Below are 14,237 nucleotides of genomic sequence, written 5' to 3'. Positions count from 1 at the left end.
GGGAGCGCCGCCGCACTTCCCAAGCGGCGCACTATCCAGTGTGCCACCAGGCCGGCCCTAGAACACAAGTTTTAAAGTCAGATCATCTGGGTGTAAATCTTGATCTACCACTGATCACCTTAATCTTGTTTGTCATCCTCCCTGAGGCACAGTTTTCTCACATTTTGTAAAATGGAGATAATAATGTCTACCACCTCATGTTACTGTGAAGAATAAATGAGACAGTCTATGTGAAGACCTAGCACAATGCCTTGCTCTAGCTTTGTGGAGATATTGGCAATAATGATCGCAGTTGTGCTGTGATGAAATTGTTGGGGGCACTGGTTCCTTGCAGATAGCTGTGGTAGCCCTTTTTACCACTGCTCTTTTTTCAGGTTGACTTCCCATTCCAAACTCAGTTATATCAAAGTTATAGTGACAAATTCTCTTTGTCTTTATTCTACCTTCATTGTGTTAAAGTAGGCCATTTTTATACTATCACAGAGCAAATAAAACTGACATGAATTTCACAATTTACAAAGCTGATACTGTCTACATTGGGAAGTTCTATCCTGTTCCCAATGGTCCTGCACTGCATGCATCATCTGCAGAGGACCCAGGTTTCCGCTCCAGAGGAGAAGTGCAGAATGTAGAAAATATTTCATTCTGTGAAGTGTAGGGAAGAGACGAGACATAGGTAAGAAGAAAAGAAAATGTCCTGGCTAAACAGACATAGTGGAAGGGCATGAGAGCAGGAAAGAAGTGGGGAGATGTGAAGTCAGTAATTTAAGAACAGTGTTTCCCAACATGTTATAAGGAGTACAAGCCCCCACAGGAATCTCCCTGATAATTCTGGAAATGCTGCACACACCAAATCCCCTGGGATAGACCCAATGCACATTAGCTTCTTATAGGTTCTAAGAAGTCTTGGAGGAAAGAAACNCCACAGGAATCTCCCTGATAATTCTGGAAATGCTGCACACACCAAATCCCCTGGGATAGACCCAATGCACATTAGCTTCTTATAGGTTCTAAGAAGTCTTGGAGGAAAGAAACCTGTGTTACTTTCTTTTACACTAAATTGGCCACAGAACACTTGTAAAGTAGCTCCCACGGTCACCTGTAGAACTAGTGTTCAGGAACACAGGAACGTGCTTTGGGAATCCCTGATTTAGAGGGTTTTGAGAGATTGTGATGGAGGGAGGGGGCTTTTGCACAAGGCTTAAGCATTAATATTCTACTAGCAGTGAAAAAAAAAAGCATTAATTTTCTATAGCATCAGTGCAGATCAAGTGTGTAAGGACAGGAAGCAGAATGCCAATGGCAGTATCTGTTAATGGCTCTAAGAACGTCTTTGATCAGGAAGCAGGACTGGGTCCATATGTGGGCACTCGCAGCAGGCTATAAAGTAGCGCCCTCCCAGCCAGGAACCTTGAAATCCTTGCCCAATGTGTGTTTAGAACAGAGGCCAAGCTCTGTGTATTGTGATGGGCATGAAGGTTGCATTGACCACCACTGTGTGTTCAGCTGCCTGGCTGGCTGAGTGGGTGTCCCTTCCTCCCCCTCTATTCTTTGTGGGTCTCACCAGAGGAGAGAGGCTTCTATCAAAATCCTATGACACAATTCCTGCCAGGCTTGTTATACTGAAATGAAAGAAAAGATTCAAAATTCCTTTGTAAACTGTGAGTGCTACATGAGCGTAGAGCTGATTATTATTACTGATATAAAATGTGAGGTGAAGGATGAAACTGTGGGTTTGGCTTTTCCCCCACCACCCTTTTCTCATTCAAGCATGAGCTGGCATGTAGTGGGTATTCAATAAAAGTAGGAATGCATGGGGCCGGCCCGTGGCTCACTCGGGAGAGTACGGTGCTGATAACACCAAGGCCACGGGTTCGGATCCCATATAGGGAGGGCTGGTTGCTCACTGGGTGAGCGTGGTGCTGACAACACCAAGTCAAGGGTTAAGATCCCCTTACCAGTCATCTTTAAAAAAAAAAAAAAAAAAGTAGGAATGCAAAAACTGATTGCATTTGAATGATTAAGCCTTAATCCCATTACTCAAGACAACACTTTTTTTGATAACTTACATAAACACCAGAGTAAAATTGGCTATTGATTGAATTCTTGTCGAACTCTCTCTTTGGTCCATCTGCACATTTCTATGATCTTTTCTTTTCTTTTTCTTTTTTTTTTTTTTTTTTTTTTTTTTTCGTGACCGGTAAGGGGATCACAACCCTTGGTGTGGTGTCACCCGCACCGCGCTCAGCCAGTGAGCGCACCGGCCAGTCCTATATAGGATCCGAACTCCGAACCCATGGCAGGAGCGTCGCTGCGCTCCCAGCCCCGCACTCTCCCGAGTGCGTCACGGGGCCGGCCCATCTATGATCTTTTCAATGTTGGAGACAAAACATCTTGGATGCCAAAATATTCAGTTTTGACTAATGTGACTGTTTTCTTTAACAGGTTGGAAAAGAGGAATCAACATTTGTAAATATCAATAAGAAATCCAGTCTTCAGGACGCTAATGTAAGGTCTGTTGCTTCCTGTCTGAATGGGGAAATATACTCTGTATCATCATTATCCTTGAAACATTACTCATGAGGGCATTTGCTGATAAAAATCAGAGTGAAAAAATAAAACTGAGAGAATGTGGGTCCAAAGAGATTAAAAAGAAGACTGGCTTCTTCAACTTCCTTTAAGCCTAAAAAATGCTGCTTAGCTCAGTTTTAATATTTCTACCTGCTGTACTAATAAGGACGTTAACCACTTCGGGATTAATGAGACAGCTCTCAAAAATGTAGATCTGATCTTGTCATTCCCTTCCTTAAAGTCCTTTAAAAGCTCTGTTTGCTCTCAGAGTGGAGTCCAGACTCCGTAACAGAACACAAGAAGTCCTTCACGACCTGGCTTCTGCTCCCTCCCAGCTCAGTTCTGCACTCTTCCCTTGGCCCATTGATGTGCTCCTCATACTGAGCTTACCAAGCTCCTTGCCAGTCCTGAAACCACAGATGTTTTTTAGAGCTTTCATCCCACCAACACCCCAATCCTAGAGGCAACCCATCCTCCCAAAATTGCACAGAAAGCAAAAACTCTTCCTCTCTCAACCCAGGTTGGTAACAACCTATAGATCATGGCAGCTTCATTGCTACCTTGGTGGTCTACTAACACTGGCAGGGTCTCCCTAGGGTAGAGTTTCTAAAAATGGATCCAAGAACTATTGCATCAGTCTCTTGTTAAAAACAGAATCTTGGGTCCTACTCCAGACCCTTGGGGGGGGGGTAGGGTGCCTGTGGGGACAGGAGTCATCATTTTAACAAGCACCGCAGGTGATCTAGAACCACTGCCCTGAGGGATTCTTATACTTGATGCTAAAAATAAAAGCTAACAGTTCCCTACATCACCTTATGATTCCCAGTCTATGTTCTTGGTATAAATTTGTCTTATTCCCGAGGTACATACCCAGCTGCCTCTAAGACCTTTCAAAAACTTAATTCATCTCTTCCCACCCCACCCCACCCATCTTGGTGAATGGCCTTATTACCTTCCCCTTGCCCAGGCCTAAATTTTGGGAGTCCTTGATTTTATCCTACCTCATCCCCTCACCTGATTGGCCACCAAGTCCTGCCAATTTGACTTTGGTCTTATTTCCCACATCCGTCCTCTTTCTTTCATGACCGTAATCCCTGTCTACCTCGAGCGCTCATCATCTCTCTTCTGGGATTACCACTGCAACAGTCTTCCAGAATGATCCTGGCCTCCTTTCACCAGCGTGCTGTTCAGTGCTCTCAGGACCTTTCTAAACTGCGAGTCTGAGTATGCCACGCCCTTGCCTAAGACCTTCAGAGATGCCGCCGGGGCTGCCGCTGCCTGCGGTGTAAGCTCCTCAGCCTGAGGCTGCTCGTGACCTGGTCCCTGCAGGTTGAAATCCCTGTTCTTTCACTGGGACCTTACCCTGGAGCAGTTTCAGTGCCCTGCGTTCAGCCTGGTCTCCACTCTGTCTCCCACCTTGGTGGTTTTCCCTCCATCTAGTTGAGAGTCAAGCCCTCCGTGAAGCTTTTCCAGATACCAACCATTCCACCCAAGCAAAGTCATGTGCTCCCTGGCTAGATTTGGGAGTTCTTGGGTCCTTACTCCAAACCTTTCGGATCCTGTGTTTGGGGGGTGGGGGTACTGGCAGGGACAGAAATCAGCATTTTAACAAGCACCCCAGGTGATCTAGGGGTTCCAGCTTGAGGAAACCATGAATGTAGAATGGGTTGACTCCAACTCCTTATTTGCTCATCCACGCGTTTGTTCAACAAGTGTTTATTAGGCACTGGCCTATCACATTAGTCCAGTTATTAGGCCACAGAACTATCACCAAATTAGGCACTGAATAGAAGAGAAAATGGAGGCCCAGAAGTGTCCATTTTTTTGGCAGAGGTCCCTTGTTGAGGACCTCAACTAGTTTTGATTTGGTCCTAGAAGGTAATAACTGTTTTTTAAAAAATGAAATTAGTCATGACCACTACAAAAATGTGTTACAGTTTTTCCTTAAAAATCATTGTTTTGAGCAGGGCCCAGATAACCATCTGGCATAAATTCTTGAGGAAAGATAAAAGTGAAACTTAATTTGTAACATTTTTACATGTGCATAGAGTTAAAATGTTTTAGAGCCACTCCTAAAGATCTTCTGATTATGCGTTTTTTTCACATAAAATATACAATGGTTTTTTATCTTTTTAAAAAAATATATTCTGTGCTGTGTTTTAAATAGCATAGCTACCAGATCACTTGGAAGTAAAAACAGCTTACCCATAGGTTTCTCTTCACTCAATTTATTAACAAAACCGGATTATGAATCAAATCCTCATATTGGGGGTGGGCAGGTGGCTGTTTGGGGGCAGGGAAATTTTATTTGGTTCCCTTATTAAATTTAGTTTCCTACTTGTATTTTCTTTCCTATTTTTTTTTTTTTTTTGGTTTTTGTTTTTGTTTTTGGATTTTCTATAATTTTTAAAAATAATTGTGATAATTAAATAAGTAGAGAAGAGAAGAAAAAAATTGGATTTCTTGACTGTCAATGGTATTAAGGTATAAATTAACTGAGAAGGCAGTCTCTTATGGCCAAAACAAGACAATACACCTTTTTTGTTGTTGTTCTGTTTTTTCTTTGGTATGTTTCTAGAAGTCCTATTCCTATACGTGTGGAAACTACCCAACCAGCTGTGGAAAAGCCGGAAATCAAGCCTCCCCGAGTGAGGAAGTTAACAAGACAGTATAGTTTGTGAGTTCTGTACTGCAAGTTTTTCAATTGTAAGAACTACAGTGATGCTAAATGTTCGATTATAAATGTTTCTTAGCCCTTCAGATCATTCCCAGCGAGCCATCCCCTAAATTCCGTTTATTTCCAATTTAGGTCATAGTGGGACTAGACCTTTCTCCCCGAAAACATTACATAGTTGGCATATGTGTTTATTATCGATTGTGGTATAACCAATTACTCTAAAACTTAGTGTCTTGAAACAATCCACACTTATCGCTTCACAGTTTCTGTGGGTTGGGGGTCTGGGCACAGCTTAGCTGGGCCTTTTGTGTCTGGGTCTTTCACAAGGTGCCATTCAAAGTGCCAGTGAGAACTGTGGTCTCATCTGAAGACTCATTCACGTGGTAGCTGACAAGATTCAGTTCCTTGAGGGCCAGGGGGCTGCGCTTGCCCTCAGTTTGTCATCACGTAGGCTTCTCTAGCTGTCTCTATCAGGGAAAACACACAAGAAGAGCCAAAGAGAGAGTGCTAGCAAGACAAAAGTCACAGTCTTTTGTAATCACAGAGATGTCATCTCATCACTTTGCCATATTCTATTCATTAGAAGCAAGTCTCTAGATCCAGCACACACTCAAGAGGAGGCATTACGTGGGCAAGTGAATACCCGGACAGGGATCACTGGGGGCCGATCAGAAGCTGCTTTCCTCAGCACATTGGTAAAATGGTAGCATGAACAGTCAAAGCTAATCATGGACCTATATGGGACCTATAGGGGGTGCCATATCCCAGAGTGTCCCAGTCCAGTTCTGTTTGGCCTAACAAGTCTCTTGGCTGTGGTGTGCACTGGTCTGTTCTAGGCATTGTCAGAGAACAGCAAAGTGACTTTGAAAATTCCCATCCAAAGACTCACAGTTTATTGGAGAGAAAGTCAGAGTCACAAATAACTATAATCCAAAGAAGGCAGATGAATGCTATAGTGAGGAGGTGGTGGTATTTGTAATAGTTGTAGTGCTGATCACCATGGTAGTTCCATTTCTTGACCTTGGCTGTCACCCAGGGCCTGTGCCTGGATGTGTCATTAGTCAGAGAGCTGTAGGGGGGAATCTTTGGATGCAAGGGAAAGCTTGGAGGCTCTGGAGTTCGGAAGGCTTCTGTTAGGGCCCTGGCCGGTTTACAGCAGCAAGCTCTTGGGAAAATTGCTCTTTGAGCCTTTCTTTCTTCACTGATAAAATGGGTGAGATAATACCTACCTCTGAGGGATTTTGTGAGGGTTAATACAAGGCAATTTGGGTAAAGCCCCTAGCAAGGGGCCTGGCCATATAGGACCTGGAAGCTCCTGAGAGAAGGTCAAGTTTAGGGAATGCCCAGAGTGGAAAGCGTAGGACAGGGAGTGTAACCCCAGATGCAGTTCTCAAACAGCCATCTCAGGCCTGCCATGTGCACCTTGTGAAAAGAGGAAGAGGCGTGCAGGGGGATTTTAAGGGCAGACAAATCCCACCTCATTAGCCTTAATAGAACCTTCTGGACAGTATAGCACCTGCATTTCCTAAGAAAGCCAAAATGAGTAAGGTTCAAATAATTAACAGTCCTAATGATCTCTGGGGGACAAATTAAGCCACCCAAATCTGCTTCCCTGAGGACAAAGCTGGCGGCCCTTGCCCTTTCCTTTGCATTCTGAAACTCAAAATGTTATTATCACCCATTTAGGATATGCAGTAATGTTTGAAACAATGACTAACTGATACATGGCCTGGAAGGAAAGAAAATTTCCCTAACTCACCAAATCGGTTCTTTTAAGGAAACCCTTTTCAAACCTCTAACTTCACATGTGTATTTCTTAAGCTGCCCCAAAGTATTCTCATTCAAAAATCAAATAATGGCAGCATTTTCTCCATTAGTAGACAATAGAAAAAATAATGTATTGGATTTTCCCCTTGTTAAGTTTTTGTCCCACAAATAGTCCTTGAATCCTTGACACTGGTTACCACTCATTTGCTCTTTTCTTTAACTCATAGGTATTGATGAAGTTGATCAACACGGGGTCAAGGAAGACCCGTGGGAAAACTCAGATTTCTGATTTTCTGGAAATATTTTATACATTACCGTTTTTGAGATACTGATGCGTGCGCACACACAGCTCGTCTTGCTGTTATAATATTCTTAATTGCTAGGCTGGAATTATGTGTGTTTGGATTTTAGGTTGTTCCACCAAGAGTATTATAACAGTGAGGTGCTCTGAGCGAGTTATCAACCCACTACTTTTAGGAATAAAAACAAAATCTCAGCCATGTTCCTTCTTGGAAATAAGACAGGGAGGAAGACTGTGGCTACTGCATGCAGAGAAGGGAGAAGCAGAGGAACTCTGCAAAGAGTTTGAGGCAGGTGACAGTGCCATTTTTATTCTGATACCAGCTAATGTGTTTAGAAAATAATAAGCTGCTCCATTTTTTTCCAGAAATATAACTTCACTATTTATTTCAGCATAGTATGAAAAGTCTTTAAAAATTCAGTAGGCATGGGCCGGCCCATGGCTCACTCGGGAGAGTGCGGTGCTGATAACACCAAGGCCCCGGGTTCGGATCCCACATAGGGATGGCCGGTTTGCTCACTGGGTGAGCGTGGTGCTGACAACACCAAGCCAAGGGTTGAGATCCCCTTACCGGTCATCTTTAAAAAAAAAAAAATTCAGTGGGCAAAGACAGAAAAGTCCACAGAGAAAAGTAACCAATTCCCTAGAATCTGCCATCAAAAATAATCAGTATTCACAGTTGATGTCTGTTACATTAGACACGTTTCTGTGCATACGTGTTGTTAAAAAAAGAAATAATTTCAAAGCAAAGATCATTCTATACATAAAATTCTACTTATGAAAATGCTGTTTTGTGGATTTAACATGAATTTACCTCAGAAAATGAGGCAACATTGGAAGACTTGCTGAATTTTAGCTATGTTTCTTTGTCATAAGATCTAAGTTAAGACAAAAGATTATAAAAACTGTGAAGCATTTGGAGTCTTTTAAATTTTAGACAGTATCAGTTGACAACCTGCTGTGAAAGATGAGCTATGTTTTTAAAATGGCCTTTTATTTAAAACTAAATAATTATGTCTTTAAGTTTACAATTTTTAAAGACGAAGTAAAAAATTTACCCCACTCCTCCACTTAAGTAGCTATGTGACCTTGAGCAAATAATTCAGTAATCAGCCACTGAATATCATCTGATTCTCTGGACAATGGAGATCATAATACAGGGTTGTTATGAAAATTAAATGGGCAAATGCATGTGAAACTGATCTGACCTGTTTCATCAATGTAGATTCAAATATGTGATGTCATATTAAGTTTTCCACATACTTATTCAAACCTCGCCTTTCCCCCTTCTTAGTAATAAATCCTAAATCCTCCTCTTGAGGTTTCTCCATACATGGAATGATCTAAAATCCTGTAGGGTCCTCCACAGCCAATCATATCCACACTGCAGCTGTGTCCTGTGGCCACATGAGGCCCTGCACAGGCCATGTTAGGAGCCCTGCACAGGCCACATGTGTGCCCACTGGTCACAGGTCTTTTATCTACACTCTTGAGCTCGGCTATCATTTCTAAAGCACAGGCTATGTGTCAAGATGGCTTTAGAAGTTCCACATGGAAGATCTTTAAAGGCAGTGTGCCAGGGGTCCATCCCTAAGACCACCCTCAAGAGTGGTGATTCACTAAAAGGACTCACAGAACTCAGAACAGCAGTTATGAGTGTGGTTAACAGTTTATTACAGTGGGGGCCGGCCCGGTGGCGCACTGCTATAGTGTGCCGCTTGGGAGTGTGGTGGCGCTCCCGCCGAGGGTTCGGATCCCACATACAGACCGGTTCCCGCTCACTGGCAGAGCGAGGTGCAGGAGCAATACCGAGGGTTGCGATCCCGTTGCCGGTCCCAGTCCGGTGCGGGTGCAACACTGAGGGTTGCGATCCGTTGCCGGACACGGAAAAAGAGACAAAAAGGAAAAAAAAAAAACAGTTTATTACAGCGAAAAGACACACAGTAACATCAGCAAAAAAAAAGGGCACACAGGATGGAGTCCAGGAAAAACAAGCACAAGTTTCCTTTGTGCTCTCCCTGTGACAGTGATTACTTCTCACAGCAACAATGTGTGACAACATATACGAAGTGTTACCAACCAGGGAAGCTCATCCAAGCACTAAAAACCTTGGCATTCAGGGTTTTTATTGGGGGTCAGTCATGTAGGCATGAAGTACCCACATGACTGACCTTGGCTACTCAGTCTCCAGCCCCCCAGAGGTCAAATTGATACAGCATGGCCCAAAATCTCAGGCATACAAAAACAGGTGTTTCACCATAAATCACATTGATAGCAAAAACTATCTGGCATGGCCCAAGGTCTCAGCTATACAAAGACTCTTAGAAGGGCCCAGAGGTTACCTCCCAAGAGCTCATCAATGCCAGTGGTTCCTTTGGAATGTGCAGGGTTTGAGTACCCCAGGGCTGCTGAGTCAACCTTTTACTGCACAGGCAGCAGGCTGGTTGGCCTTAGGGATAGGAGACTTGTCTCAATTTCTACAAGAGTGAGAAAATACTGTCCATGCTAAGAACTGGGAATCACTAGCATTTGGGCTTCCTGCCTTGGCACACTCAGTGGGAGGTCAAAGCTTCCCCCCAAATCCAAGCTCTGGAGATAAGCCCAAGATGCCAGGCCCGACTTCTCCCTTATGGTGGCTTCCTGCCTAGGTCATCTCATTTTATTAGAGAGGTTCTAAGACCAGAGCTACTGGGCCCCAAAACAAATGTGCCCAACTCCTGCCCTGTAACCAGTTTATTACACCAAAGGGACAGTTGCTGTTAGGCCATAGAAGGTGCCATTATACCTTTGCTCAGAGCAGTGGGTTCCTAAAAGCCTCGTATTTACCCACCTAAGGGAAGCCACTCAAAATAACATCCCTTGGTTTGGTGGTTTCTCAAAAAGTTAAACATAGGCGTACCATATGATCGATCCACTCCTAGGTGGAATTCCAGTCCAAAAGAACTGAAAGCAAAGGAGTCAGACAGATATTTGTACACCAGTGTTCATAGCAGCATTATTCACAGTAGCCAAAAGTCGGAAACAATCCCAGTGTCCATCAACAGATGAATGGATAAGCAAAATGTGGTACATCTATATGATGGAGTATTTTTCACCATAAAAAAGGAATGAAATTTTGATCTATGCTACGACAAGGATGGACCTGGAAAACATTATGGTGAGTGAAATAAACCAGACCCAGGAGAACATATGTTGTATGATTCCACTTATAGGAGGTACCTAGAACAGGCAAATTCATCGAGACAGAAAGTAAAATAGATGTTACCAGAGGCTGCTGAGAGGAGGCTTTGGGAAGTTCTTGTCAACAATACAGAGTTTCTGTCGTGTTGATGAAAAAAGTTTTGGGGATAGATAGTGGTGATGGTTGCGCAACACTGTGAATGCATTTGTACACTTAAAAATGGTTAAAATGATAAATATCAGGTTATGGATATTTTGCCACAATTTAAAAAAACAAAAATGAAAAAACTCTGGCAAGTGACAGAAAATCCAGCCCAAATTTGCTTTGGCAAAAAAATGGACATCTGGTGGACATCTGTTTAGGGAGCTTCCACCCCCAGCCCTGGCTTTCCCACCCCTCCCCATGCTCCCTCCACTTCTCACAGTCTGTTTATTATTGTAATGAGCAGAGCTTCATGTGCTTTTAGTAACCGCAGTGATGAAGACGACCTTCCTCCAGACCTGGCTGAGGCAGTGGGAGTGACCCCAGCTACAGCCACAAACACTGCAACTGCCGCCACGCAAGTCTCAGTACCACTGGCGTCCCCCAAGGTCCAGAAAGTCTGCTCGCCTCAGAAGTCAGAAGGCAAGGGCCAGCTGTCCCCAGGGGCCAAGGTATGGGAAAAAACCCTGAGGAGTAGCTGCTCTTGCTAGGAATTCAGTATCAATGTAGTCAGTGGCATCTGGGGTGGGCATTTAAATTTTTCATAATCAATTGTGTGCAATCATAAAACAACAGCAAGAACCACCAAACATGTTTTTATATAACCTGTCTGCAAAATATAAGCCAACCATTTGTGAGAGAGCTAGTATAATATTGTATAAAACTAAGTATAAAACCAAGGACAATTTTGATTTAGAATATTATCCCTACATAAGCTATTACTGCGCTGTAAAGATAGAAAATGAGAAACATTTCCCCTTATAGTGGACAATTTGGAGGAGTAAGCACAAAGAAGTGTCTTCGTCCCATTCTTTATATTGGATAGCCTGTGTTAATAGCTTGAAAATGGGAAGTATTATTCTATTTGCCAGTTCGCAATGTCAGGAAATCGCCAGAGATGTGAATGGGCTGTGACAAAGGCCTTACACACAATGTCTGTCTTGAGTGACCTCTAGCTATGGTTGCTCTTGGGCAATTGGGTCCAAATACAGTCAAACCTATTGCTATCCCAGTGGATGGTGAGTCAAAGGTGGCTTTGGTCCAAACAGCCACCCTGAGCAGAGGTATGTGTATGGGGCGGTGCCCTTGAGGGCAAGACCAGAGCCCCAGAGTCTGTTCCCAGCTCCTCCATTCACACGCCTCGTGACTGCTCTTTTTGAGAGCACTTCCAAAGCCCTTGTTTCTCCAAGCCTCAGTTTCCTCCTCCTAAAAATGGGAATAAGATCTGCTACCTCGCCCAGCTCATGGGCTGGCTTTGGGTCCAGCGGAAGTGTAAGTTCTTGTGCAAAGTGGACGCCCGAGTCTTCTGCAGCTTCAGGGATCAAGGTTCCTGGTAACATCTAAATAACAACAGTCTAGGCCCACTCCCTGCCTGACCAAGGCCAGTCTTTCACCGGGTCCTTTTCCCAGGTGTCTCTGGGAATACCTCTGTGTTCCTCACAAAAATTTGGATGGACCCCTCAGCCAGTGACTGGCCCAGACGGAAGCTCTCTGCTTCTCTGTAGACCAAATCCTGGCCCCTCAAGTTGGCTTCCCCTCTGCTGTGTCCCCTGTATTGCTTTGTTCCATGTGTGGACACAGGTTCCTATCATATACCGCACAGCTTGGTTGAAACCAAGCTGAAATACTCACAAAACAGAAGGGAGCTGCGGCGGAGGGGTGGGGTAGACGCACAAAGGCCACAGGGCTCCCCTCTCCCGGCTGTCTCCCTCCTTGGGACCCTGCTTGCACCAAGTTGATGGGGCTCATTTTTTCTCCCTCAAAGGGCTTCAAGGCAGCTAAAACCCCAGAGCAGAAGAACAAAATATTTTCTTATTTATTTATTTTTTTTTGTCCTTTTTGTGACCAACCGCACCATGCTCAGCCAGTGAGCGCATCGCACCGGCCATCCCTATATAGGATCCGAACCCGCGGCAGGAGCGTCGCTGTGCTCCCAGCGCCGCACTCTCCTGAGTGCGCCACGGGCTTGGCCCAGAACAAAATATTTTCTAAAAACAAGGAACAAAAATTTCAAGGTGCCACCCACCCACCATGAAGATTTTCATTACTGCGCAGATCTGTCTAGCGCCTGGAGGCCAATCGATCCTCCTGATCCAGCACAAAGTCCTGGCTCTCTCTCTATAGATTCAGAGGACTCTTTAAAGTGTTTTCTCCCAAATGACCAGTCAAACAGCACTCAGAGCACTTAAGAAAAGTTGTTTGCCACTTTAAAAAGGACAGTTCCCACACCACACCCTGCTTCTACCCATGAAGTTTTCAGAAAAAATTAGGGTTCAGTCTCAACATTTCCTACAATGCTGAGCAAGGGAAATATGGAGCGGGGTGGGGGGCAGTTGGCATGCTAATGAGTTCAGTGTTAGAAAGGGGGTAGAGGAGAGGTTGGGAACCTCTGTCTTTTCTGGTAAATTCCATTGTCAATCCAGAGCTGTCACTGACCAGAGATATCTTTGTCTGCCTTCATAGAGCCCCTCTGACCGAGGAGGTGCCTTTACCCTGGAACCAGGCGATCTTCTGATGGATTTCACAGAAGCCACTCCTCTGGTAAACTTCCTATTTTGCTAAAACCAGAAAATGCACAGACCATAGACACATGTTGGTGGTGGGGTGGATGGACAGAGGTGGGCACTGCTATTGAGAAGGCTCTTCTTATCCTGCAGGCTTAGGGATCAGCTCTTGTCGAGGGTTCAGGTACCAGGGGTCCCTCCACCTCCCAGAGCCCCTGAGGGGCAGGTGCTCCCTGTCCTCTGAGGGTGACTGCAGGGGTCCTGACCCCACCTGTCTGCTGCTCCTCAAATGCTGTGGGCCTCCTCCGTGCTTGGCTTCTTGGGCTGTGCCCTGCATGCCCTCCCATGGGGCATCTCTTGCTGTGGCTTCCAACAATCTGTCTGGCCTGAGGCCCTGGCTTAAGGTCACACCCCAGCTTTCCAGGCACCTCGCACCTCCCACCATTGTCCTTCCTCTGCGTACAGGTCTGCCCTTAGGGAGGTGGCCTTTGTGGGACTCCTGCAGGTGAGGCACCCTTTTTAGGGAACAGAGCACCAAACCAGGAGCCACACAGGCCAGGCATGGCTCCACTCTCTGCTCCCCTTTTTAAGAGCCTTGTCATTGGATAGTCACTGCCCCATTTTCTATAAAATAAGAATGTCATTATGTGCCCTGTCTACCACACAGGAGTATTTTAAGAGGAGAGAGAGAGAGCTCTTCGAGAATAGAAAGCACCACAAATGCGTACAAAGTATTACTAATATTATTAGGTGACGCAAGCAAACTTGGATATGTCTTTGGCGTGCCTCAGGTAAATACCTGAGTATGCCTGAGCAGAAATCATGGTTCACAGCTTTGGACTGTGAGTCGAAATGTGAGCCAAGTCAGAAATGTGAGCCAACTCCTGGGAATTGACTGTGTGCCTGGCCATGTGCTGGCCTCTGGGGAAGCGAGGGCAGTCAGAGGCTGCAGGGGAGGCCCAGTTGACAGATGGCCAGCATGACAGAAGAGCCATGTAGAAGATGCTCAGGGAGAAGAGGAAGTGGGAGTCATTC

At 44.8% G+C, this 14,237-nt stretch overlaps 1 protein-coding gene across 1 annotated transcript in view; it reads left to right on the top strand.

Moving 5' to 3' along the window:
• The window catches only part of LOC103605990 (band 4.1-like protein 4B), a gene marked incomplete at both ends in the record, with an annotated part of 97,451 nt that extends 84,212 nt beyond the window's left edge, over positions 1-13,239 (top strand). The window contains 4 exons of the mRNA XM_008590586.1: positions 2,446-2,513; positions 5,150-5,248; positions 10,964-11,150; positions 13,162-13,239. Coding sequence (XP_008588808.1) covers positions 2,446-2,513; positions 5,150-5,248; positions 10,964-11,150; positions 13,162-13,239 — 432 coding nt within the window. The remainder of the gene's footprint in view (positions 1-2,445; positions 2,514-5,149; positions 5,249-10,963; positions 11,151-13,161) is intronic.
• Between the last annotated feature and the right edge of the window lie 998 nt (positions 13,240-14,237).

This window comes from Galeopterus variegatus, unplaced genomic scaffold, assembly GCF_000696425.1.
Source record: "Galeopterus variegatus unplaced genomic scaffold, G_variegatus-3.0.2 Scaffold6218, whole genome shotgun sequence".
NCBI lineage: Eukaryota > Metazoa > Chordata > Mammalia > Dermoptera > Cynocephalidae > Galeopterus > Galeopterus variegatus.
This window is presented reverse-complemented; position numbering and strand designations above follow the sequence as displayed.